The following is a 27,029-nucleotide window of genomic DNA, read 5'->3' as shown; positions in this document are numbered from 1 at the left end:
TCACCCAGCTACTTCAAGTTTGTACTCATTGCATTAAGGGATATGGAGGCATACATGGATCACCATGGTTTCCACTTTATATCTCAGCTTCTGTGTACTTCAATGTGAAATTTATGCACCCTAAATATGTTTTTTGTTTTAGTTTGATATGTCTCCACTGCAGCCCTTTTTACCACATTAGTGCTGAAGACCTTAACTTTATATTAAGGCAAAAAATTTCAAGCTCCCTTTTCCGGAAAAACTGAACATAGCGTCACAATTAAAATTTGCACACTAATTCTACATTTTAGTGCACCAAACTGAACTTAAAGATATCTGCATTAGCTTCAACTGAAATGCAATACTGTTCTACCATGCACTATAAAATATTTCCCAGATTATATTTTTTATTCTCAAAAATATTACTCTAAGATCTTTGAAATATTTCACGTTCAGACTATATACAAGAAATATTGTGAACCACTTTTTTTAAATGTATTGAGCGAGCGTCGACTGCTCAGCGCTGCTGCATCCGAACCCAAAGGAAAAAAGAAAACATGCGAGGGGTGCGAGCAAATTCCTTCGGCTGGAGTGAGTGTCGTCTGGTAGACTTGCAATTTGTGTCAAGCCACCCCACGCGTAACGAGATGTGAGCCCCAAGAAACTGTAACCACTTGTTCTAATACACAGCATGCCAGCATGCATGCATGCATCCATTTTACAGCATGCAAGGGCCTGAAAGAGCCCTTGTTTCCAATACACAATGCACCATGTCCAAGAACCCAGCTGCAGCTGTTACTTACAAATAGCTAATTGTAAAGAAATCTCAATATTAGTGCACTGATTGACACCTTCAAGACCGCACCAGTTAACACAACAGTGGTCCAGCTTTGTGCTTAGAAGTATTTGCTGAGTGTTTCTTTCAGTGCAGCAAATAGGACATGACAAAAACATGCCTAGAACTCTGTCGTAAAACTTGCTTCACGAGGGTTCCTTCACAAGAAGTAGAACAGCCAAGCAGATAACACTGGCTGCCACAAAACAATCAGCGCATGCTCGTTTCTTCTCTCAACTTCCACTCTGCTTCGCCTTGGCGCCGCTGCACCGGGTAGTCTGTGCCCTGGCAATACTTTTGAAGTGATCGACTATGCATCAAGTTCGAAATTTTTTAAAACATGGCCCCAAGAAAAATTAAATTTTATGTTCGCACTTATAACACAATTGATCAGAATCCACAAATCTGCTGGTTTTCTTGATATATTCCTCAAAAGCCCATGCTTGTTTTGTTTTGTTTAATGTTTCTTGCTCTCTGTGAAGCTTCAGAACTAAGCCAATTCAGCAGATTCCTTGCAAAGCTGCTTGCAAAAGGCTTCAGCGAATCCATCTAATTGGATGGCACATGTTTTTGATACAGCAATTCACGCTTTGTAGCCATCACAAGTTCACAAGTGGCATTGTCGCCATGTTAGCCCTGCAAAAGTTCGAGGACAATTATGCCATGTCAGCTAATTAAATTACTATTCTGTGTGCAGCCACTTGCTCAGAAAGCTTTGTAATGAAACATGTTGGCTTTTTGCTACATTTTGAGCGACACGAGACAGACTCACATTTGTGATGCAAGTTACCGTGTGTGTGTGCATGATACATTTTCATACATCTCCCCATATCAACACCCATCATAATCCTCATTCTCCCTCTTCACCAGTGCAGAGTGGCAGGCCAGATCTTAAACCTTCCAGCCGCCCCCTCTGCCTTTCCAAGCAATAAACTTCTCTATTTGCGATGATAACGCCTGAAACGGTGGCCCAAATGCTTCTGCAACAGCAAATGGCAAGCTGTTAATGCGGTTGTATCCTCAGGATTAATCATGTTCCCTCAGGGCATAGGCCGCAACCACATCATTTTTGAGAAACCAATAGACAGCCTTGCTATTTTGGAGCACAATACTCGGTACAATGAAGTTGAAGAGATACAACGCGTGTAGGAAGTGATGCATTACAAAAGCATTTCTGGTGGGAGGTATTTGCAATTAGAACTTATAATACCTACTTTGAGTAAGAAAAAAAAATCAATATTACAGTCAATTTACCCTGCTATATCCCCTTAAGTCAAACATTATTAACCATTGTAGGAAAAGGTATTATAATTCAGTCTGTTGCACAGCCAAGAAACACTTCCCTTGTTACAGAAGGCTGCCAGCCAAAGCAAGGGGAAGAAAAGCAAGTTTAAAAGCATCCCAATGCACATAATGTGGTTCAAACCGTGTTCTGTGACCAACTTTTGGTCACAGAACAAAAACCCCACACCATCCCACAAAAATACTTTGACAGCGATACATTGTGTTGAACAATGGTACACATTCCACGCACCCAGCATTATTTGTGCTGGTCTGAACACTTCGCTTCCTCAGGGGCAGCTGTGGCTGCTGAACCTGCTGAGCTGCAACAGACTGCTTTGCAGGCAGCCTGCTCGATGTGTGCATTCCCAGGGATGACGACTGGGGCAGAACGGTCGCTAGGTGACTGCTGGATCCAGCCACCGCCGATGGCCCTGCACCACCTTCATTGTCCTGCTGCTGCAGGAGCAGCGCAGCAGCTTTCTTACGCTTCCACATTAGCTTAGTAGCTTGTGAACGCAGAGGGTTGACACGACGGGCTGCCTGGCGTCGACTTGGCTTCCATTCGTCATCCCCAGAATCACTGCTGCTGCTACTGGAGGAAAGTGGGGAAAAATAATGATTGCTATGAATTAATTTCAAAAGCAGTAGATAATTTTTATCAGTTACCCTGATTAAGGTTATATTGGCTACCCCCTTATCTTCAGCCCCTCAACTTTTGTATACTTCACAAAAAAAGAAGCCACAAAGACCACAGGTTCTAATACTTTTGTGTTGTGTTGTGTTGAGGTTTTTGACATATAAGCAACTAAGGCTATCATGCGCCAAGAACAGGGTGGTTTGTTTATACTTTCTGAAAAGGACTAATCTTTTTTTTTTTTTTTTCAAGTTCTTATTAAGGAGCATTGCTTCTTCTAAGAATCCAAAAATGTGAGAAATATCAACGAGTGCATTGTCTCCTAAAAGCAGACTGGGATGGAAAGGAATCTGTTCATTGTAAAACATTGCAAAATATATTTTTATTAATTTCTCTAGTTTAGTGCATGACAGCAAAATTAAATTTATTGTTAGTTCACCTCCACACCTTTCACATAGAGGTTTGTGTTTTTTCTTTAGGATGAAGCCATGTGTTAGGTGCGTGTGTGCGCAGGAGACACAGAATGACTTCAACAAAGCGTTTCGGATGGCTGCAAGATGTCCGTTCTTCGAAGACTGGTTTGGCATAGTGTAATTTATTGTTTGTTTCATTGTTCCATGAAGCCTGCCATTTTTCTCTAAGTTTTTCCTTAATAAGTTTTGAATACGGTCAGCAAGAAAGAAGCTCAGAGCACAACTTCAGCATTGCAGAGGCATGGACAGAGTGTGTACAGTGATCTCAGTTTAACCACTACTTTGAGAACTCAGATCTGCAAGCTGGCTTTGAAGGAATAATCAAGATACATGGCACTTTTCCTATAAACTGCTATATGCCTTTGAAGAATAGAAAACTAAACGCTTAAATTTCAAAACAGCTGCAAACAGGGTCAACTGTCAAAACCTACAACGCTGCTGTATAAATTCGTCACAGCTACAAAGCACCACCACCACGGCATCGGATGTGGCAGAATCTAAGTTGAAGTCATGTGGCCCCACAGGCGATACAAAGCTGCTGTGCGTTAAGGTAGATGCCTGAAGTGACAGCTGCGACAGGTCAGGCGGGTGGTGGCTTCATGTTTAACATATGTCCCCTGACAAGGTGGCCATGTTGGGATTTATGTCAAAGGGTGCTGATGAGGACTGCACCCTTAGGCCAGAAGAGATGGCTAGATAATAAAGCACACAGATGCTGTAGGACAGTGCACAGTACTGTCAGCACAAACCACTACTAGTACATATGAAGTGGTGAAACTGGCAACTAGCTTCTTGTAGCAGCTTTTGTAGCAGAAGAAAGCCCAGTTTGTAGCAGAAATTTCAAGTTTTGTAGCAAGAAAAATGACATTTTATGCTTGCCCACTTCGTGTGTTTACATAGTTAAAAGCACCTTCACTGGCTCCTGCAACTTCACTTTCCCCTCCTTTCCTGCAAATGAACCACGTGGTGACAAGCAAAAGCATGCTAGGCAAAAGGGAAATTTTTCGCCACCACACAAACAACTATCCTCCTCAGATGCTATAGACCCTAGCCGAATTTACTCTGTTAGGATGCAGCTGATCTGGTCAGTGAGTACGTAAAACTTACCTTTTACAGCGATTGGCCATCGCGAACAAACTTCATTCCATTATAAATGGACAGGCAAATGAACATTTCACCAAATGATTGTACATAGGTATATAAGAACAGCTCATAATAATAATTACTGCGCTTTTCCGCCAATACTAACTGCTTTCGGGGCCTAACGGGGGCACCTGGTTTGATTCTATGCGGCGGTGTTATGGAAGTATGCTTCCGAATCGAGCGTGAGTAGAAACGAGTTTGTTTTCAAATTCCAGGGAAACCTCAAGTTGTCGTGTTGTAGCACACAAAAAATATATTAAAACGGTAGATTTTCGTGACTTCCTTTCTACTCATTTATCCTGTAACAACCCCGAGAAAGGAAAGACACACACACAATTATGATAGCCTCATCCCTCCCAATGTATGTTTCTATGTTGCATACATTTTGGTCCCCAACTTATCCTCCCAGAGATCTTCCTTTATACTCCTCTGACTCGCCTAATGACCACCCGTCGCTACTTGTTATAGATTAGGCTTTTGCACTCACTTTATGCCAAGGCAATGTCCTGGCCCCTTTGGTACGCACAAAAGCCAATACGCACTATTTGCCGATTTGACCACATTTTGCTGCCGCATGGCAACCATTTCTATCACGTGTGAACTGAAAAGTGCATGAAGCTTGCGAAAACCAACGGCCGTCACTTAATCATTCCTCTGTGCACCTGTCATGGGTGTAGAATTTACTTTTTTATATAGTGCTTATTCAGTAATCGGTACTGTTCAGTCACATACGCGGATGAGGACTGCACCCTTAGGCCAGAAGAGATGGGTAGATAATAAAGCACACAGATGCTGTAGGACAGTGTGCAGTACTGTCAGCCCCAACAGAATGATACCAATCTGAATTTCACTTCTATAATGTTCTCAGTGCCCCCCAAAGCCTTCCAACATCAAAGAATATGACACCAAATGTTGCAACTATAGTCCCTTGATTCACAACTAATATGTACCATCTAGCTTACAGTGCACCCCACTTCCGTAGAACCTGAGTATGCCAGGCTTTCAGTTAGTGTAGATTTTGCAATAAAATGTATGCTGCTTTATAGCAAAATACAACAGAAAGGGAAAGGCACACAGCATTCTGTAACTATGAAATGGAGGGCACAAACTCCACAAGTATGCTGTTCTATGCACAGATCTGGAAGGCGTCTCATACTCCCAGCTCTTTCTCCTCCACACAACATCAGCAGAACCAACTGCACCAGTGCCACGATAGTTTGTCAATAGCTCCGATTCTGTAGTAACTAACAAAACTTCACGTGATATGGTCCTATCATCTGGTAGAATTAATTGAATCCTCATCTTAGTCAAGATTGGTTATCCAAAGGCAAAGATAACATGCAGTAGACTCTCTGTACCAACAAGACAAATACTCGTGACCTGAAACATGAGAAAGCAGGTGGCGTTGCAAAACTTTTCCAGGCTGGAAAGAAAATATGTACAAAGGCGTGCCGTCTCGCACATCTGGCTGTGGGCTAAACCAGTAATTGCAAAACAATGAATAATTCTGTGATCTTTGCCTGTAAAGTGCGCTCTGCTTTCTTGCCCAGCAGAATTGGTTTTAAGAAAGGCAAACGCACTGCAACTGTCATTTCTTAATAGATATCTGAACCCCACAGAGAAGAGAAGGGTGCATGGATGAGGAAAGCATCAGGTCGGCTAAGCTGATGCTCAGCACAAGCAGTCCATCGAAAAACTGTCCTAGAAGCACACCTCCCTTACAGCAGGTTATAGGAATACCTCCTCTGAAGCTGGCCTGCAGCGGCGTCAGCGAGACAACCACTAATGGGCAAGTAGCAGTTGCAAAGAAACTGTGTCCTCGCCAGTTTGCAGGGATGCTGGCTCGGGAAGGAAACCACAGTGCCCCAAAATGAAGACAGACATGTGAGCCTGCTGCAGCGCAGGTGCAGGGTTGCCTTTAAAACACGGACACGAAGGTGTGCCAGCAACTCCAAGGTTATGAATCCTGCCAGTGTATGATGAAAGCCGTAGTAGGGCACCAAGAAAGGCCGGCCAAACCTATTGCCAGATTTTTTTGCGACAAATGGCTCATACGATTGCTGAGCACAAAGGGTTCCGCACATAAGCGTCGCATGGCAGGGTACTTTTGCAGCTCATGAACAAGCCAACAATAAGTGACATCTACTGGTGACTCAGCATACCTACCTATATACCTAGCCAGGTTTTATTTTGTTTTGTTCTGCTTTCCCTTGGAATGTGCACTGGCTTCACAGTAAACGATCTCAAAGCCCAATGTGCAGGAGGGTTGAATGATGCAGCTGGAAGCTGGCTTGCACCCTTGGTGCATGACAAGGCATTGGTGGGAGCGTATTGCCTGCTGTACTCCTGAGGAGCACCAAACAACTTCTCAATGTTGACCAATTCTCAGCCCTCGCTTGTGGGGAGTCTGGCTTGTGAGCAAAACCCAGTGCAGAGGTGGCAGTGGACAAAATGGGCCCAGCAGCAAACGCTGCTTCGGTGTAGAGTCTGACTTCCAAAAACGATGCGACCCTAGCAGAACTGGGTCTCTTGGAATATTTCTTTACTTCCTTTGTTTCTACGCAAAGTGTAAATGATCAGTAACCCCTCTTTCCTGTGATTACATGTACGACCCTCGCATATAACACAATACAGAGTTACAAGATGACTGTCCAATGGTACTGCATCAAAGATTTTCCTTGTTTTGCCTAACCAATGAAGTCACTAAAGCACAAATATGGGAATCGAATATGAATACGGGAAACAAAAGAAATGCCTTCAAATATCAAATGTCTAATCAGTGAAAAAAAAAAATAAAATTAAAAATAGCAAATACTATTCATCTTGTTTAGTTAAGAATTCAAATGCATTTCCAAATAAAATTGAACTAGAGTTGCATAGAAGTATATACTATATATTGATAAATATAAATTTTATTGTGTGCTGTGCGATGTCAGTGCACGTTAAAGAACCTCAGGTAGTCAAAATTTCCGGAGTCCTCCACTACGGCGTCTCTCATAGCCTGAGTTGCTTTGGGATGTTAAACCCTACAAATGAACAAAGTATAAATATTATACAGAATTCAGTAAACTTGTTTTCTGTACATAAAAGCGGGTGGAGCTATCATATCCCTGTTGAATACAGTAAACTCTCCCTAATTCAGCCTTGAAGGGGCCAGAAAAAATGTCCATCGAATGAGCCTGAAAAAACTGCCAGAAAACATTTGCATCAGAATAATTTTATCTGATGAACGCCGGCACAATAGTAGTCTATGAGATGAAACCGAAGGGAGGACCAACTTCTTTGCTGGTTTCATCAAGTGCTTCGCTTTGCGTTCACTATCGGGAAGGCCCTCTTCCTAAAAAGGGAAGGTCCCGTTTCACATAACGGCCCCGTCGCATTTTGTGGTGAAACATCCCCAAAAGGTGACGGGGCCGTTTTGTGAAACGGGACCTTCCCCTTTCAGGGTCTTACCAGCACTGCAAAGTCGATGCGGTCAAGTACTGCAGTGAAGCGCGCAGTGCGATAAAATTGCGGTGAATTCGAACATTTTCGGTGTATTCAGTAATTTGATTAATAGTCAAAATTTTTAAATATCAGTTTTTTGAAAACGAATACGAATCGAATAACAAACATATTCGATTAGTCTTCGAAATTTCGAAAATTCACACAACCCTCGTCAATTTCGCCCCGAGGTCAAATGCATATTTTTTTCCGACACGTTCTTCTCAATTCTATGTTACGGCACTGGTAATGCCATTTCGAACGAAAAGCTGTCATAAAAATATGTGCCCAGTAGAAGGCACGATAGCGTGGCTTAAGTGTCAGTCTTATTTTAAAGGAAAGTGCATGCACGCAAACGAGGAACCAAAACTGGAGCTAGCAAACGACCGAAGCCATTAATGTTGTCCCATCATACACTCACAAGGCATAGCCAAGTGTCCACCCTATTTCTGCTGTCTGCCATCCACGTCAGCGGTGGCAGCTTTTCAGCAGAACGAGCTGTATACACGAGGGTATTTGATGCGAGAGTGTAAAATACCCTCCCATGCGGCGCCGGTTGGCGCAAAGAAATATTTCTCTTTGCATATGCTGCAGCTGCACGAGTGAAGAAACACACTATTCGCCAATGGTGATCTTCTAAAAGCAGCTTCTTGCTGTAACAGGGAGGCACTGTACTAGAAGGAAGCAGATAAATTTCAACCACCTGCGCACCTTTAATATGCACTATGATTTATTACAAAAGCGAAATGCCTGCGTAATGTACGAAGCCGACTTCTCATCTGAGCAACCTTTAGAAGCGCGCCCTTGCTGACTTCGCTATAGGGAATAAGATTGCTTTTTGAGGGTTGGGAACAAGTAGCTATCTCACCCTGCGTATTTACGTATACAAGGGAGCCAACAACCCCCCGAACGTGAAGCTTAAAATAAACAGAGATAATAGACTAGAAAGTCAATTACTGCATACGCCTATTACTGCATACACCCACATAATAGATGAATTAAGGAGCGAAAAAAGAGAAAGAAGCGTTATAGCGGGGTGCATGTAGTCTTTTTCGCAAAGCCTTTCTCGAGCCACGCGGAGTGGCATTGTTTTTAATGTATTGGCATTTGCTAAAATAGAATGCCCGTCCGCTGTGATGTAAAAATACTGGTTTTCAGAAATGACAAGCTTGGTAACGCTTGGGCCGTGTGTGCTATGCGCGCAAGCACGGCACGGGCAATCCCATTCTGAGAGCCTGCCGAGCTGGTCACTTTTTTTTTTGGTGCTCCGCTGTGATTCTCGACACGGTGACCCAGATGTGACAAACTCTAGAATCGAAGAAAAGCACAGCAAAAAGCGAATGACGTGGCAGGAACTGCTCATGCCGTGCTTGCGTGCATAGCATGCGCGCCCCAACTTTTTCTTTCAGCCCAAAGTGGCTTTATTTCAGTCAGCAACACGGCGCCACCTTGAGCACTTTAAAACCTTCGCATGTATACAGCGTAGGAGGGTGCAACACTATCTTCTTTCAGTCCCAACTTCCTTTCCCTTACGGCGCAGTTCAGATGTCCACCGGGAAGAGTGAACCATACTGCACTTTTCAGTTCCTGCAAACCAGTTTTACAGCATCGAGACGCGATCTTCACCAGCCGATTCGAGCAAGGGTGATAGCTGAGTGCCTTAACCCTTGAGCCATGTGGCCTCAGTTAGAGACGAATGTGGAAGATGGCAGCGAAAAAGTGAAGGCATGGTAGCAGAACTCGCTTTTCTGCGAACACCTTGACCGTGCCTTGAGGGAAAGGACTTCACTATACTTGGAATGGAGCAAGCGCAGAGACGGGCCCTGTCGGTGCAACATGTAGGCTCCCTATCGGAACTGAGGAGTGAGCGTCGCCAAGATGGTGTTAACCCCCTGACTCGAGCAAGTCACGTGACAGCGCGGCCTGAAGCCCCTCACCTGCTAGACTGTGCTCGAGCGAGCTCAAGGTCACGGCCACCATCGTCACGGTGACATATAAGCATACTTATTGCTACTGACGAGAAGAAGCGGGCCGTGAAGTGAGCAGGAGCGCTCGCATTTGTCACGGCGACATACAAGCAAAAATATTGCCAGGGGGCAAGGAAAACGAAGCGGGCCATGGCGTGAACAGCAGCGCTCGCACTCCAAGCGTGCTCAAGGTCATGGTGATATACAAGCATACTTATTGCTACTGGCAAGGAGACGAAGAGGAAGCGGGCTGTGGCTTGAGTAGGAGCGCTCGCGCTCGAAGCGTGCTCAAGGTCACGACGAAGGAAATGAATGACCTTGGGAGACCGCGTAGCAAACATAAAATGTTCAGAGACACGTTTCTCGCTGGATACCTAAGCATCGTCGTGTGGGACGGAGGATGAACCGAACATATAATGAACTCCGGATTTAATCAAAGGATATTTGCCCCACTGAGGTGGCGCAGTGGTTAAGGCGCTCGACTAGTGAGTGAACCGAAGTGCCCAGGTTCATACCCAACCGCTGGTGGCTATGTTTTGATTAAGACGAAACAGAGGTGCCCGTGTCATGTGCGATGTCAGTGCACTTTAGCGATCTCAAGGTGGTCTAAATTACTCCGCAGCCCTCCACTACGGCGCCTCTTTCTCTTTCCGCTTTCATGCCTACCTTCTTCCATTCCCTTAAGGTGTAGTTAAACTGTCCACATTTTAGTTAAAACTTAAGTTACGGTACTTTTCCAAAGGCATAGGGACTAACAGAAATAGCTGAAGCTACTACATGATTACATGACGTGACAAAAAGAAACAAGTGAGACAGAAGTTCGTGAAGACATTTCGCATAGAAAGTGGTTTAGCAAAGCCAATGTATTAATAAACATAACAGTAATTTTCAACTGAATCTTGCGCTGGCAGCAGCGAACATAATGAAGACACGATCGAAGTATCCTATATATGCAAGTTTTGCAGTGAAGGAAGGAAAGCTACAAATGCGAGGGGACAGCTTCCATGAGTCAGTAGACCGATCCCACCGAACTATCTGCGTATGCACTGGTTTTCCGGAAGTTTCACTACTGCCCCGTTTGTTGTAGTCGGCTGGTCAGCGCGCGCACATGTGACTGCCCTATTGCAATCTCCGCTCCACAGGAACTCAACGCACATTTCCCATACTTCACTGCCAAGAAAAATTCTTTGTCATTATTTCACAAATTTACAGAGACTGTTACGTGCAAAGCAGGCGTTTTAAGGCCCTTAAATTTGTTTTTTTGTGCTTTTACCAGTAGCCTCATGCAGTTGTGAAGAGCTTGTCAAAAATAACCGAGGGCTGCGTACAAAAACTAAACTCGTATCATGGCAATTTATGGTTCTGGTGATTGATGTTTGGTGTGTGACAGGTGATGGCGAGGTAAAGAAATCATTGTAATTGCGAGTTAGAGAATTCATTGTAATTGATAAATTAAAGAAAAATGCTCAGAATGAAAAGCCAATTCATAATGATAATAGAAAATTTAATTATGCAATTGACCTATCATTGAAGTGAATTAATTGAAAATGAGAAATTAGAAAAAAAGGTTTCAAAGGTGTCAAAATGCTCACAATGAAAAGTCATGACGATGACCTAATAAAGAAAATTTAAAGTAACTATCAAATAATTAAAATAAAAAAGAAAAATGGGGTTAAAAGTGCTAAATCGCATAGAACGAAAAGTCAATGCTTGATATACTAATCAAGAAAATTTAGAGGGTGAAACTAAACAATTTATTCAAATTAAAGAAAAAACTGAAAAATTATGAAGAGCGGTCAAATACACACAATGAAATGTAAATGCCCGATGATGATATGAAAAAATTATTGTACAAGTGACCAACTAAAAATTTCATTGATTGCATGAAATGAAAAATGTACATTTAACAATGTCAAAAAGATTTTGGCACCTTTAAACTGCCTTTTCTAGCAACACAAGATATTCAGTTATTCCAATTAATTTGATTAATTACACTGAATTTCTTATTTAGCACCGGCTAGCTTTTCATCCCGGACATTTTGACACCTTTCAATCCCCTTTTTCGGATTTTTACTTTCTTCATTTATTTCAGTTAATTAACATTAACATATGACACATTTTGTTTCTAAATTAGTATCATCGTGCGTTGGCCTTTTATTCCGAGCAATTTGCTAACTTTCAACCCCCTTTTTATAACTCATTTCTGAAATATTGCAATTACTGAATTGATCAATTACACAATCTAAATTTTTGTTCCTTACAATCATCAAGCACTGGCTTTCTGGTCTCAGAATTTTAGCACCTTTGAACCCTGCTTTTTCCAATAATTCACTTTCTCAATTGTTAAAACTTAAAAAATTATTTGTTCAATTACACAGTAAAATTTATTAATACGCATAATCAGGCATTGGCTTTTCATTGTGAGAAATAATTTTGACAACTTTGGGGCCCCATTTTTCTAATTTGACTTTTTTCATTTTAATAACACCCACTAAATTTTCATAAGTGGCACTATCCAGCATTGGCTTTTCATTTAGATTATAGAACACACAAATTTTTATTTTTGAATTATTTCAGCTAATTAGGTGGCAAATTACATTAAATTTTCTAAGTTAGCATCATCAAATTGGCTTTTCATTCTGAGCGCTTTGAGATATTGAAACATTCATTTTCTATTCTTTTTCTATCTATAATCGCATTGATTCCATTAGCTCGTCGTCGCCTATCAAACCTCAATCAATTCTAAATCAGTAGAAGGATAAATTACCATGATACGGTTTTTTACGCATCCTTTCGCACCGCATTTCAGACAACTATTCTAAGACTACAGCAACGCCGACGGCTTTTCGGCCGAACGAGCTGTATAAGCTATAGCCTAAATACATCAAACCAGAGTAATATATGTGCCATGTGCTGTTATAGCGCCCAGGAACGAGACAGGTGAATAGACCTGTCCACAAATCGTAGCGCCGCGCCATCCCCTGGCGGATCTACGCAAAGCATGATGGGAGAACGGAGCGATCGCCACCCGCGTCGGCTGCTGGCAAACGTGTTGGTGTGCTGTGCCGCTGGTTTCTGCCGTCGTGCGTCTTCTCGCGCGCATTGTTGGTGCTTCCTTGCAAAATGCAACAAGCCCCGGATTGCTTTAATGGTTAACTGCTAGTCTTTATGCAATTTTTTCGTGACTTTTGAAACGAAAGCTTTCCTACACCATGTAAAGCCAAGGTCGCCGTGCGTGGCACACGCCGCCACAGCGGACGCGTCGTTACCATGGCAACAAGCTGCTCCCGTCACCGCTGTGGTGCTCATGGGTGCCGCTGGGCTCCAGATGCGTGCGTCGGCGCGGAGATAGCGGAGAGAAGGGTTGTTTCCCACTGCGCATGCGTGCGCGGCCATGGGGAGCTGCAGTGGGCGAACACCGGACATTTTGTATCGGCTGATGACCCCTGAGTTTAGAACGCAACCCCTAACTGTACAACACGATGCAAATGAACGGTGGGCACAGTGTAATTAAAAGAAAACAGCGGGAAGCAGCAGCGCAGCAAGGACGCCGTGACGGCCGGAAAAAGTTCGCCTGAGAACCGGCAGAGTCGGAGAGACGTGAGCGCGTCGGCGCTCCGCTTTCCCAGGGGGCTTTGCGCGGCCGCTTGGTGGCGCAGCGGAATTCGGCGCTGGTATCGAGGCATTCTAACTGGAAAGGTCTTTTTCCAATGCACTCTGACATACACAAAAGCTGAAAATCATTCGGAAAAACGGCTCGCAGGCTCTCCAGGGGGGTTGGAGCGGCCGGATGACATGTATCAGCATGCACCGTGACAGCGGTGGAGTCGTGAAACTGGTCAGTGGGATCGGTCTATTCTATACTTTCACGCGCTCACGGAAGTGGGGTCGCAGAATGGCGTTAGGATAACACCACGAAGGCGGTATCGAACATTTAACGCAGCAATTGGGTTCGATTCTGCACCAGATTGCAAGCAAACATTATATTGCTTCTGCAAATGATGGTTTGCAGTAATGAATGCCAAGTTAAGGAATGTCGCGCCCGGCAATTATCCAATCGGCGAATAAGAAAAAGTCAGAATGTACTCAAAACGAACGCCTCCGTTTATTTTAAAACTGCTGAAGTTGCAATACAGCGCTTGTATACCTGCAAGTGGACACGCACGATAACGGTCGGATGGTACCTGCAACTCGAAAAGCGGACTCCGCGATCGGGATTGAACCCGGGTCCTCTGGCCCAGTATCCGCGCACCTCAACCACAGACACCGAGGAAGCGGGCACTCAGACAAAATGCTTATCACATTCACACCGACTCACCGCGGATGGAACAACGCGTCACGCAAACCGCCTTGAAATCAACTGCAGTTTCGTCCTGCTAGGCTCAGCTATAAACAAGTTACCAATTAATATGTTCCACGGCATAAACATCTACACGGAACACTGAAAAAAAAAAAAAATTGTCCCAAACGCGGTACGTAACAGGGGCGGACATAAGTAAACGAAGCATGCTTCAAATTAAAACCACGCCTTCTGCACTGGAGATATGAAACTATTTGTCCAATTAAAAGGGCAGGTCACTGGCTTCTACTACCGGTTCGCACATCAGCGTGAAAAATGGTACAAGGGAAAAGCGTGCTCCGTTTACTTTTGTCTGCACCGGTACATACTATTAGCGCCAAGTCAGATCTTCGGCGGATGCTTACCTTCCGTCCGACAGCTCCACGGGCTCGGTCTTGATTTGGGGACACTCATCGGAAGGTTCCATCATTTACGCTCCTTACCGCCGATAGGCGGTACTGGAAAAAAAAATTTAAAAACATCATAATGAATAAACAGCACTAATGACGCGGACGAAGAGCAAAGAAGCGAACTGGATGAGCACCATACCAACTAGCTCTGATGTCTCTTCTATTCACAAAGCAAAGCATGCAACGACCGTTAGGCCCAGGCGCGGCGAAAATTGGCGCGAAACGAAAATAAAATTACAAGCAAAAACACAGGCTGCGCGCGTTTCCATGAGCAACGGCGGGGAGACCAATCGCAGTGAAGTGAAACGTGCAGCCAATGTGCAAAGGCGCCGCGGAGGTCGCGCCACAGCGGGTGGCTGCTCCTGGCCCTTCAGGGCTGGGACTGGTAAGCCAACGCCGCTTGCGGAGGGGCTGAGGCTGATAGAACTTTATTCACAATAAGTAGGAGGAATAGGGGAAGTCAGCTAGCGTGCCGCAGGCCGTGGAGACTTTTGGGCTAGCCTGCCACCGAATTTCGATATGTTGTAGGCCGTCATTGCACCCGCCACCGCTTCGGTGGTGGACGACGGCGGTTGCGGAGCGCGTCTTTCTCTCCCTCTTCTTTTTCTTCTCTACTTTCTTTCTTCTGTCCGCAAGAGGCCGCGGAGGTGGCACAGCTACAGAACCAGTAGCAGGTCCGTGCATTTTCTTTTCCTTCTTCCTTCAGTCGCAACAACACCGCGCCACAGCAACCGTGGCAACGGCGACGTTCTTCGAATTAAAGAATGTATCATGCTCTTTGACGCGCTCAGTTTAAAGCAGTTTAAATAACGACCGAAATGAAGCTACAAAAATCTAACAATCTGTGGAAGCAGACGCTAATGGCTGCAATCGTTTAGGATAAGTACGTGCGCATCTCGCGGTACACAAGAAAAAAAAGTGATAAAGCCGCGTGCCAGTTCATTGAGCGTGAAGAGACAAAGCGGAATTTTGCGGCATTGCTAATGTTTAGTTTGGTTTGTTGGTTTGAAGAGTTTAACGTTCCAAAGCGGATCAGGCTGTGAGAGACACCGTAGAGGAGGGCTCCAATAATTTCGACCACCTGGTGTTCTTTAACGTGCACTGACATCGCCGTCAGCAGCAAATGGAAGCATGGAATGAATTGAAAAAATTAGAGGGTCTCTTAAGCGTCTGTTAAAAGGGGAATGGCGAAAGCATACCCTTCTATCATTTGCATCTCATCGGCGTTCGTTGTAGCGCTACATATAATTATAATTGGTTCACAGGAAAGGAAAGGCGCAGTATCTGTCACACACTCTCCGGGAGGCAGTAACCTGTAGGAACATGCAGGCTAGTACCATCCCAAACCTAGCAAAATACCACAAAATCTGCCCTGAAAAATTCAAAAATAACATATGCTCTGCATGTGGTGAAGTCTAGGACATCCTTCACATGATATGGAACTGCAAAGAGCAATTAGAGAAATATAAAGCTTGAGCACTCAGCCAAGCGGAGTGGGAGGCAGAGCTGGCCCACACGGGTCTTTCTGAGCAGCGCAGCCTGCTCACCAGGGCCCGGGAAGCCCAAGCCAATGGTATCCTGGACTGAGGAAACCACCTACGCTATTCCGTTAACCAATTAAAGTTTACTCTCTCTCTCCGGCAAGGGAGAGTTTGGAGAGTACACCATCGCTCCTGTCGCGTGACCTAGCTCCTTTATAAAGGAGGCTATGCAAGAACACACCTCGCGGAATATGACAGATCTCGCGCATAACTCTCGCGCACGGCCTTACGTTCCATGAGCCTAAAAAGGTTTCGTCTTAAAATAGTGCCTAAATATCTCGCTGTATGTACCCAACAGAAAAGCGCTGTGTTCGAGACGGGCGCCCGCCCGAGGCGCTCGAACGTGCAGCACGCGACGAGCGCGAGGCTCGCGAGGAAGGTATATTACCGTTCCGAGCGCGATCTAGGCTTAAAGCGCAATGGAGTACCGCCTCGCTAATGTAGCGATCCCAGCAGTTCAAAGGTCAAGCCTGCTCGCTGTTTAAGCTCGTAGAGGAGGCACGAAAGATCACGTACGAAAAAGTGTCGGTCAACAGCTGCACGGTAAGACGACTGGAACCGCAACCTTGCTCCAACAGAAACAGTTCGGGCGCCGAAAGCCGTCCAGGAAAGCAGGGCCTCAGCCGAAGCACTTAACCCTGACGGATCCCGCGACGTTGGCTGGCACGAACCACCACCACCGGGACCTCGCAAGGTATGAGCCACCATGCAGCGAACGTGGCTCGTTCTGAACGCTGCATGCGCGATCGCATGGAGCCTCGAGATTTTAGCGCGTGTCTTCGTCTTTAGCCATCTTTCGTCCCATGCACTGGGCACAAAGGCGGTCCCCGTTAAAACATCCTCGACAGAGCAAGGCGACCCAGTTCGGCCATATGAATTCGACTTGTGAAAATGTGTTCATTAAAAGAGGGTCATTCCAATAGCCGAGAGGGCGCTTTAGCACTTAAACATCGCGAGCCGTAAAGTATGACTGACGAAATCTTGCGGGAACGCGAAGTAGTTCATTGCGTGTGCATACAATCCTTTTCGTGTACTTCCTGAAACTTGCGAGTTCGTGTATGTCATCTCCTCGCGTCTACATGATCACTGTTTAAAAAGCTGGCCGGGCGAAAGCACCTCACCACTTCCTTTTGTGCTAAAAAAGAAAAAAAAAACATCTTCAGGCTACTGCAATTTGAGCTTCTTTGTCGGCAGTTCTTTCTTTGAATAGTAGGAGTCTTTTTTATTTTATTTTTACTCCGAGCTGTTTACTTCATGCGTTATTTGACAACTGGCCCGGGCCGGGCACAATCTCGAAGGGGTCTCTGCGAAGTGAACAACAGACGCCGCGGGAGTTACACCAGCTGCAAGTTACCTGCAAGTTAGCTCTTACATGCAAGATCAAGCAAAGTACCAACTAATAGTTCCGATATGTAGATAAAAATATCAGAACCACTCGCGTCTGAATCCCCTCCGACAAGAGCCGCTAACAACTAAGTTGTTTTTTGTATAAATGAGAAGTCCGCGCAGATGAGCCGAATGCGATGGCGGCAAAGTACTCCTTTCGAGGGAAGGAAGGGTGCATTTCCCACTTCGTTGACAAGCAGTTACGGCGAGGGGGGATAAGGCGCGACTAAATCGGCCTGATTGCGCCGCGCACCGTCTTCCCATAGTGCTGAACGGCGACAGCGACGGATGGAAGAAAGTAATCCGCTCGTACGGCGCTATGACCCCAGAACGTCGACAACCACAGCTCAAGGCGGCCCTGTCATTACTGCGATTTTCCTCCTCTCTGTCGGAAGTGCAAGGGGGACGTTTCATGTGGGCGGGGCTTAAAGTAATCCGCTATTCATTGCACACTTATCAGGTAGACAAGTTACTCAGCCAGGGAAATAAGGATCACAGCCTGTATTTAAAGAGCCGGACTCCGCGGTGTGCCCCTTTGAAGTGTTTTTATCACTCCTGAAAATGCGCAATAAGGAAAATAAAACTGCGTGCAATTTTCTTCGCAACCATGTGGCTCTCACTAGTTCAGTCACCGACTTTTCAAGCAGTACCTGCGCGGGCCTGTACGCGTCAGATGATCCAAGGGCCCCAAAGTCCCTATCAGCATGTCATAAACCCAGCCGTACGAGCACACAAAAACTTTATAAGGCTAGCAATCAGTTGGAGGCAAACCATACATGGCAAAATTACTTTTGAAAAGGAATTAAATTACATTACTAATTACTTTGCTGAAAATCGCAGAAAAGTAATTAAATTACACTACTCATTACTGCTCCCCAAAAGTAATGAAATTACATTGCAATTGCTTCGACTGAGTAATTTAATTACTTTCTAGTTTCCATAAATGCAAAAACTAAGTAAAGCTATTAAACAAAACAACTTGTTCTCCAGAGTATTCTAGTTGACTATAGTTCTGCTCAATTCCGTCTCTTTTTGCCAATCCGTTACGCCATGGCTTCGGATTGCAGCACGTCGTTCCTGTTTTCGCGCACTCTACTTTGTTGTCTATTGAAGGAGTGATGGCGCACTTTAGTAAATGTAATTTCGAGTGGAATTAATTTGCTACGAAATTACTACCAAAAGTAATTAACTACATTACTAAATTACCAAACTAACAAAGTAATTCATTACATTACAAATTACAAAAAAAAAAGTAATTACATTACAGCAATTTCATTACTGTAATTCAATTACTGCCATGTCTGAGGCAAACTCCTGAAAGAGAAAGAACAGAGCCCACTCGACGGAATCAGAAAGCAACCACGCGCAGCGACGATGGACCGAAATAAACCCGTGAAAAACCCACTACCTTCGAGAGTAAAATAAGGTTCCTTGTGTTCTCTTCTTTCTTCACTTCTACACCTGGACTCTTCAAAGTGCCCATCGATTTGGCGAGCGACGTGTATCTGACACACAGCCAGACGAAGGACGACGAACTCGCAGCAACAGACGCAACAACTTTACCACGAAGTACAGCAGCTATTTACAAAATAGAGAGGCTCTACTTCTGCAAACTCTAGCGCAAAGCTAAACGCAGTTGGCGCGCTACACAGCACTGCTCTCTTATCACGGCTTTCTTTGCATCCGTGGTCGGAGCCTCATCCAGAACCGGCAGTAGTAGTAGTAGTAGTAAGTGGCCCAATGAAAAAGAAAAGTAGCATGGGCTTGCTTCCCGGTGTTTCATACAAAGACCGCTACCATCTGCCGGCGTGCTGACAAAAGAAAGAGAAATGGGGTGGAGGAGGAGAGAATTAGAAATAAAAACAACCGCCGTACTGCCGTATCCCGCCCCTAAATTTCTATGTGCACAAGTCGGGTTTGGTACTTACTCCCGTCTGTGCATTCTGCGGGGAACCGGAATCAATAGAACACTTCTTGCTGCTCTACCGCCGTTTCATCGTAACGAGAAGACGGTATTTGGAGAAAGCGTTGCAACAGCTTGGACTTCATTTGGACAGCCAGACCTTATTGTTTAGTGCCACCATACTTGGGTACAGCCACAGGTCCGTTTTTACCGCCATTCAAAACTTATTAATGGAATCTAAACGTCTGCCTTGCTAATGTTTTTTTTTTTTTTTTTTTTTTATGAACATGGCTACAAACCTCAGTGTTCACCTCCTGCGTGCGTTATGAATTTTTTTTATTTCGGTGTTTCATCTTTCGTTTTCTAATCTTTTCCCTAGCAATCATTTTTGGCGAGGTTATACATCTAAAATACAAATATCTCTGCACCGCAATTCTTTGCAGATCCCCCTGCGTGGGTATGTGCCATCAATTTACAGGACAACAAACCCAGCAGGCACCAGCGGTCAACACCGCGGCGGCCTTTTGCGGACAGCCCCGACTCCCAGCAGACCTCGCGGGCGTAGTAACAAAGCTTTGCCAGTCCTCCCAGGTCGCCCCAGCTCCGCGTGGTCTTCGACGGCCTGCTGCTCGCTTTCCGCGAGCCCGGAACGATATTGTACCGGCGTCGTGGAGTCGACCGCCCTCCCAGATTAATCAACGGCCACCCCAAGCCATGAATTATATCCGTCGCATCGCCCTTCCGTTCTCTTCTGCGCTGTTTTCCTGGTGCCGGCCAATTTAACTTCCTCATCCCCTTCCAAGCCTCCCCATTCCCTTTTCCCTCGGACACAGAGTGATGCCGCTTCGTGAGGCCAACGCAACCTGTGTCCACATCCTCCTTAAAATATCCCCAAGTATCAACAATAACAAATTTGCAGAAGGGAAAAGAGGCAGCTCTCGCGAAACTATGCTCCTTCCATGTTCCTCCCGGTTCATGCGGTGGGATGCAGACGCTGGTAACTGTACTACCTTCTCGCCTACTTCAGCTATTGTCCGTCGCCAGACAACACGACTAGACACGCAAAAGTTCCGATAATTTCGAACGGCCAGAATTTTTTTTCCCAGAAGTTTTGAAAAAAAAAATGGAAAATAATAAATTTTCCTTTGCGTATGACAAAAGTTTAGTGTCAAATGTCAAGAGCCATAACTCTTAACGTAACGGGCGTTAAATGCTTTCTGGATTTTTACGAACAAATGCAGGGTTTTACAGATTAGTTTAACAGGGGCGTTATAGAATCGTCACCACGGAAGCGTACAGTAATCAGTCTTCTGTAAGTATGAGTGGCTTCCTGAAATTGTTACGGCAGTTAGAGCACAAAATGTTGAAATGTCGCTCCTGCGGCTGCTGTCTTTAGGAACGCCAGATTTGGCTGTATAGAAAATCAATTTAAAAGCCAACGTTTTTTTTTTTTTTTTTTTCCACGTCCTCTTTACATGGTAGCAGGCGTACATTGGAATTGGAATTTAATTTCTGCGGATTATGAAAAATCCTTTCTTCGTTACTTCATAGACCAGGTGGTGAAAAGAGCTGCGAGAACGGCTTCATGGGGCCACTTCCTGTCTTGGGTATTCCACACATCGAACAATGTGCTTGGAAATGCGAGTGGCATTGGGAAAATGCTGCAGAACGCGTACTTACAACTTGCGGGTCCCCGTTCCCCGCCAACGGTTTCGCCGACCGGGAAGTGCACCCACAATCGGAAATTGCCTCTATAGAGAATCCGCTTCCACGATCCTTTTAATGAGGACTTTCGCAACAGTTATGCACAGATGTACGACGGAAGTAGTCAAAATAAAACAATAACAAGCACCGAAACATCAGAAACCGAAGAGGCAACCAAGGCGATGAAGCTTCACTGGCGGTAGAGTTGATATTCGTCTCACCATGCGTGCTGCGTGCCGCTAAGTATTTGTTTTGTCTGTGATTCTTATGTATCCCGAGTCTTCTTCCTACGCTCGCCAAGAACCGGCGTTCGTCTGGCCGCTCGCACCGGATGCACGGCGTTGAGTGGAGTCGCGGGACCGAAGCCTGAGCAGTGACGTGAGTACGACAGGTTCCACATTCTGCACAGCGTGTAGCCTAAGCTTAATTTCTGCACATTTTTTTTTTTCGCGGAAATTCTGACCATTTTTTCCAACTACGCCGAAAAAACACAAACAACAAGCTAGTTTTTTTTTTTTTTTTCCCCGGAATTCTCTTTTTATTTTTTATTTTTTTCGAGCTTCGCATCTCTTAAGTTACCTGCCGCCCATTTCGACAAGGATGAGAATCACCCGAGGTTTTAAATCAAAATCAAAGACCAACCCGTGGTGCTAACAATGACCGATGACCAGGAGCACCACCGAGGCGACCGCATTGCGGAAACCACAACGGAAGGGGAAGTTATTTCCGAAAATATCGAGCTACAAGTACCCGTTAACGAAGTCACTTTCGTAATCAAATTCTCACAGAAGAATACGATGCCCTCGACTAAGCCACGCCACAAACAAAGCCGCCACGCGCATGCTTAGCAAGAAACAGGACAGGATGTCTCGGGAGTGCACAAGTCGCACCAACCGCGACAACGCACAGGTATAGACGAACATGACCAGCCGCGGTGGTGACGGCACCTTACTATACTGAATGCGAGGACGTGGGTTCGGCCCTGACTGCGGAGGCATGTGTTTAGGAAGAGGCGATACGCAGAAAGGCGTCCGCGCGCTGTGAGATGCCGGACGTTAAAAAAAAAACGCCACGTGGTCTAAATTATTTCGTGCAATGCAATCTCGCGCTCTTTCCTTCATATTTTCCCTCGCGGCACAGTTGGGGCATCCTCCGAAAAATGTGACGCTTCCTTCCCCAAAACGAATTAAAAACGTTATTGTTCTGAAAGATTAATTCGCGCCGAGAAACGATGAGACGAGACCGAACCAGGTTATTCTGCCCGCGATTGGACGCTGGCGCCCAACATTTCCGCAGATCTTAGCGAGAGGACGGGGGCTTCTCGACATTGACATTATTTCAATGAAAATAATTGCAAAAAAAAAAAAGAAAAAACTTTTAATGTAAAAAAAATAATTGCAATGTTCACATGCCCAGAAATTTGAAAACGGCGATTTTTAATGCTTTCGATGGAGGCGAAACAGAGAGGCGTCCGTGTGCTGTGCGATGTCAGCGCACGTTAAAAATCCCCAGATGGTCGAAATTAGTCAGGCTCGTTTTCTCTCTTTCCACTTTCGCTCCGACCTTCCTCTCTTCCCTTACGGCACGATTCAGGTGTCCAGAGGAACAAATGTGATAGATACTGCGCCTCTTCGTTCCTGTGAACCAATTATTATTATTATTATTATTATTATTATTATTATTATTATTATTATTATTATTATTATTATTTTAATGCATTCAGAAGATTACAGCATTGCAAACGACGACGTTTACTGCATACAAGATTACTCGAATTAATGACCGATTTATGCATCGCAACGCGAAAAGGCCGACATCACCACTTCTAGGGGTGCGAAAGCTGGAAATGGGTCTGCGTACTGAATACGTCGCCGCGTCAGTTGAGGACAGGCACGACGAAGGAGCGCGTGGCGATGTGATTATACGAGCGCCCACATAATGCGCGATGCGTGACGTATATGCGGCGGCACACTGGATGACTTTAACGACGGCTTCGAAGCGCAACGCTCCGCAGCACAAGCAGCCAGCGAGCAGATAGCGCGATGCCGACGCTCATCGCGTAACAGAGGCAGGTTGAAAACAGCCATCACTGCGCAAACGCCCATCCGCGGCGTCAATTTCATGCAATACATGCAATGCACTACACTGGACGTCGCTTTTTATCCCACTGCAACATCTGCCGCAAATGAATTAGTAGTAGTAAAGTTCTTATATGTGAACGTCTCTGACTATATTGACCTTTTTTTTTTTTTTTTTTTTATCGCGGTTCCTCTTATACGGTGCGGCAAATGCGCAATGGCTCGATGATATTTCCAGAGTGCGTTTGCGGGCTGCGCTTTGCACAAGCGATGTCACACGACACGGGCGGGGGAGGGGGGGATTTCCTTGCCTTGTCTCATCAATTCAACTTCTTCGCGACCTCTTGCAAAGTACATTCCGCATTCAGTCGGCAACTTGTCCGCCTGTCTGTGCTAAGGGCTAACTGGGCCTGCGTTTAAACGGTGCAGCTTGCACAGCTTTCCCAATGAGACTACACGGACTTCAATCACAAAGCGAACTACGTGGCCAATATACGCGCGAGTCCGGATTGCAGTACACGTGAACGACTACGAGGAAAAAACAAATGAAGCGCCGCATACCCAGAAATATGGGACAAATTATGGAGTTTTTGTAAGTAATTTCGAACTCATTGTATAATCACATTATAACAAATATATCCGCAGATCCGCTCTCGGTAGGCTTGTAGCCTTTTTCCTATTTATTATCAAAAACAAAGAAAAAAAACACCGCCCACTGTACTGGTATGGCAATTTTAACTACTCGGTGCGAGCCATAGCAGTCTTTTATGATATCCTATAATTGCTTTGTAATTAAAAGATGCTCGAGAAAGCTGGACGTGTTAATACACTGGTGATAAAGAGTCTGCGAAAAAATTACATAAACAATTTTCGGAAGTCTCCCCACGAAGTCAACAATGCAGCTAGCACTTAAACAAGGGGTCGTGCCTACACCGACTGCAACATCGCCCATTTAAAAGTTGAGAGGCTTTACGAAAATGCCAACGTGTATTTAAAATTTTAATCGAATATACACCTCGGGAAGTCGTAGCATTGCCATTTGAGATCACGACATCGTTCCTAGCTGCTGAATCTAATCAACACCCAAACGAACGAAAAAAAAAAAAAAAAATTACAGAGTGAATACAGTACAAGCCAGTGAACGGAGGCAGATACGCGAAACGCACGTTTTCCACCCGTATACATATAATGAACAAAAGTAGTCGTCGCTGGCTAAGTCAGCCAGAAAGAGAGACACGTGCAAGTTTCTAAATCAAACAAACAATCCATTAAGAAATTCGCATATCACGCAGAAATTCGTACTAAGTGTGGACAACACAAGAAGAGCCCCGGTCCGCGCAACAAAAAGACTCGAATGAGCGCGAAAGTGGTTGTGCGTGCAGAGTCTATCAAAATAAAACTTACTCCGTGCAGAAGAGATGATAAGGACACAGTCAGCCCACTACACGGATGGAAGGCACCGCCGGGGGTTCCGGGGGTGCAGAGGAGCCAGAGCGGGGGCAGTCATCCTCACGCCATGGCCATCCTGGAAGAACCTCTGCACGCAACAAGGCGCCGGTCTACGGCCGTGTATATATAAAGCAGTGCACCAACGTATCGCAGCTTATGACCGAGACATTGCCCACGTGACCGCCTTCGTATATAACCGCGAAAAGCGGACCCGCCAGCAGCAATGGCAGAATAACGCAGCTGATATCGACATGCGCCGATTGCCGACTCCGTGGACCGAACAAGCGCCGAGATAAAGGTGCAAACTGGCCTCCCAAAAACTGAAATTCTTTATCGCTACGGGGGGACGCCGAACAACCGCTGCAGCCTTTTCGTCCCAGAGACGAATACGTTTGTTCACGTAAAACGCGCTACCGAAAATTTGAAAGACGTGTGTAAGCAACTGTCGGCGAGCGTTAGTTTCATTTTGTCGATTTGTTTTCTATGCGACCATCTTTCTTTTTTTTTTTTTTTTTTTTTTAAGTAAGGCGGTGGGGTTCTTTTCCCCTCTGCGAGAAGAGTAGCCGAGCTGGGCTCCGAAGCAGTGCTCAAGATTCCGAAGAAGCGGCCGAGGCTCGGACGCGGGACGATTCCCTCCCCGACGTTCCTTGCAGAGGAAGGCTCTTGCCAGTGTGCTTTTCCCTGCGTCTGTCTGTCTCCCTCTGTCTCTTTCTGTGTGCGTGCGTGTGTGTGTGTGTTCTGATTATGGGTGTGTTTGCTCGATTGATGCGGCCACATGAAGAAAATTCACAGAGCTTGCGCATGTCACGTATGGAAGCAGGAATAGTTGCTTTAGGTTTTGGCACAGGAACCAATGTCCATGCACTCACCTCGAGGCGGCTCCAACAGAACGGCTCCTGACTTCGGAAGACGCCCCCCGCTTGAGGGTCAAATAAATCGTCAACTGTGGATTACTTTACCTACCGACAGCGACCTCACGGGACTGGTTGTAAGCCGTTTTGGACGTGCTTGCGATATGATAGGCGGTGAAGCAACGCTGGCAATCTATCTCACCAACAGTGCCAATAACAGTTATAAAAAAAAATCACACCGTTTTGGGCGTGCAGTAACTGTTAATACAGCAGAGGAAGAGACAGATTCAACGAGCGAGGTGGATGAATCGTAGAGAGAGTAGAAAGCGACGAGGTGCGCTCTGTTTCAGAAAAGCGGCCAATTCCGGAACGTGAAATTGACTTGGTGAGTGCCACCGCAGAACAGACGTCGGAGCTAGTAAAGCAGCTGAACGACCACAGAGACTGTTTTGCGATTAGCCTCGAAGAGCTGGGGTGCACAAATGTGCTCGAGATGGATTTCGAAGAAAATACTTTGATAGTTTTGAAAGTGACTACAAAAGGCAAATGCCGCGACGAAGTGGACTTCGCAAATCAGCTTTGCTAAGACAGTGAAGACTGGATTGCACACGACGTTACAACCATAGTCCCTGCCATCGAGCCTCATAGGGGCAGCAGCAAAACCTTAATGTTAAACTAAGTAGAGTGCTAAGGCAAACATCAGACGTTTTGCGACTTGAGTAACCGGACGAGATGGAAGACGATTTAGGAGCGGAGGATGAACCACCACCACAAACGGGCAGTGTGGGCATGTGTGCGTTTTGCGACCGCGTTGACATGACCAACTGACAGTCTGTATCAGTGTTTGGCTCCCGCCTAAAGGCGTCGTCAACGCTGGTCCGGTCGTAGAGTATACGGGCGGAAGTCGCTTCGTTCCACAGCGATGTCCCCAGCGTCCTTGAGGATCCCATGGACCTGCAAAACTCTGGACTGGATGAAGCAGCAGAGAGAGAGAGAGAAAGCACTCCGAGCAAGTCAAATGACAAGCAGACAAATGGTGTGATTTAACTGCCGAGAACCAGAGCCCTTTGCAAGCTGCACTGGCGGCTCGAGACCAAGTAACCGCTGGAGGGCCATGTGGAGCCTTTTTAAACGCCAATCCAGCGGCACGGTCTGGAAGCCGCCAGTGACAGAATCTTTACCGCAGCATGCCTCTAAAAGCATAGGCAGAATTCAATACGCACAAAATATACACAATAGGAAGAATGAACATATCAAAATGCGTAAAGTCAAGATCAGTCACATAACACTCCTGCTGAAAATTCTACACACTTTTTTTTCTTGTCAGAGAGACAATTTAGCGACTTATGCCGCAACGCAGTGATATCTCGGCAGATCGCGTATGTAACGATTCCTCCTGGTGCATGGGTGTTTTTTTTTTTTTTTTTTTTTTTTTGTCTAGTGTGATCCGAAGGCAAAGAAGAAAACACCTCCAAGACCAGTAAAGTGAATCAAGGATTGTTTGAAAGAGCTAAGAGAACGATCTCAAAAGAAGAGAGCGACAAGAGAGGAGGAGGGGGCGCCGTACTTG

At 45.4% G+C, this 27,029-nt stretch overlaps 1 protein-coding gene across 3 annotated transcripts in view; it reads right to left on the bottom strand.

Annotated features, from left to right (window-relative positions):
- LOC146198100 (uncharacterized) overlaps positions 1-26,721 on the bottom strand; it is a 65,329-nt gene extending 38,608 nt beyond the window's left edge. The window contains exons 1-3 of one of the 3 annotated variants that reach the window (XM_084593424.1): positions 24,564-26,721; positions 14,503-14,595; positions 2,349-2,690 (exon numbers count right to left, since the gene is read on the bottom strand). In XM_084593424.1, the coding sequence (XP_084449550.1) occupies positions 2,349-2,690; positions 14,503-14,567 (407 nt within the window). In that variant the 5' untranslated portion in view covers positions 14,568-14,595; positions 24,564-26,721. The remainder of the gene's footprint in view (positions 1-2,348; positions 2,691-14,502; positions 14,596-24,563) is intronic. The other 2 variants (XM_084593422.1, XM_084593423.1) reach the window with 2 other exon arrangements.
- Positions 26,722-27,029: the final 308 nt, after the last annotated feature.

Source organism: Amblyomma maculatum, chromosome 2 (assembly GCF_055883805.1).
Source record: "Amblyomma maculatum isolate TAMU_Amacu chromosome 2, ASM5588380v1, whole genome shotgun sequence".
Classification (NCBI taxonomy): domain Eukaryota; kingdom Metazoa; phylum Arthropoda; class Arachnida; order Ixodida; family Ixodidae; genus Amblyomma; species Amblyomma maculatum.
This window is presented reverse-complemented; position numbering and strand designations above follow the sequence as displayed.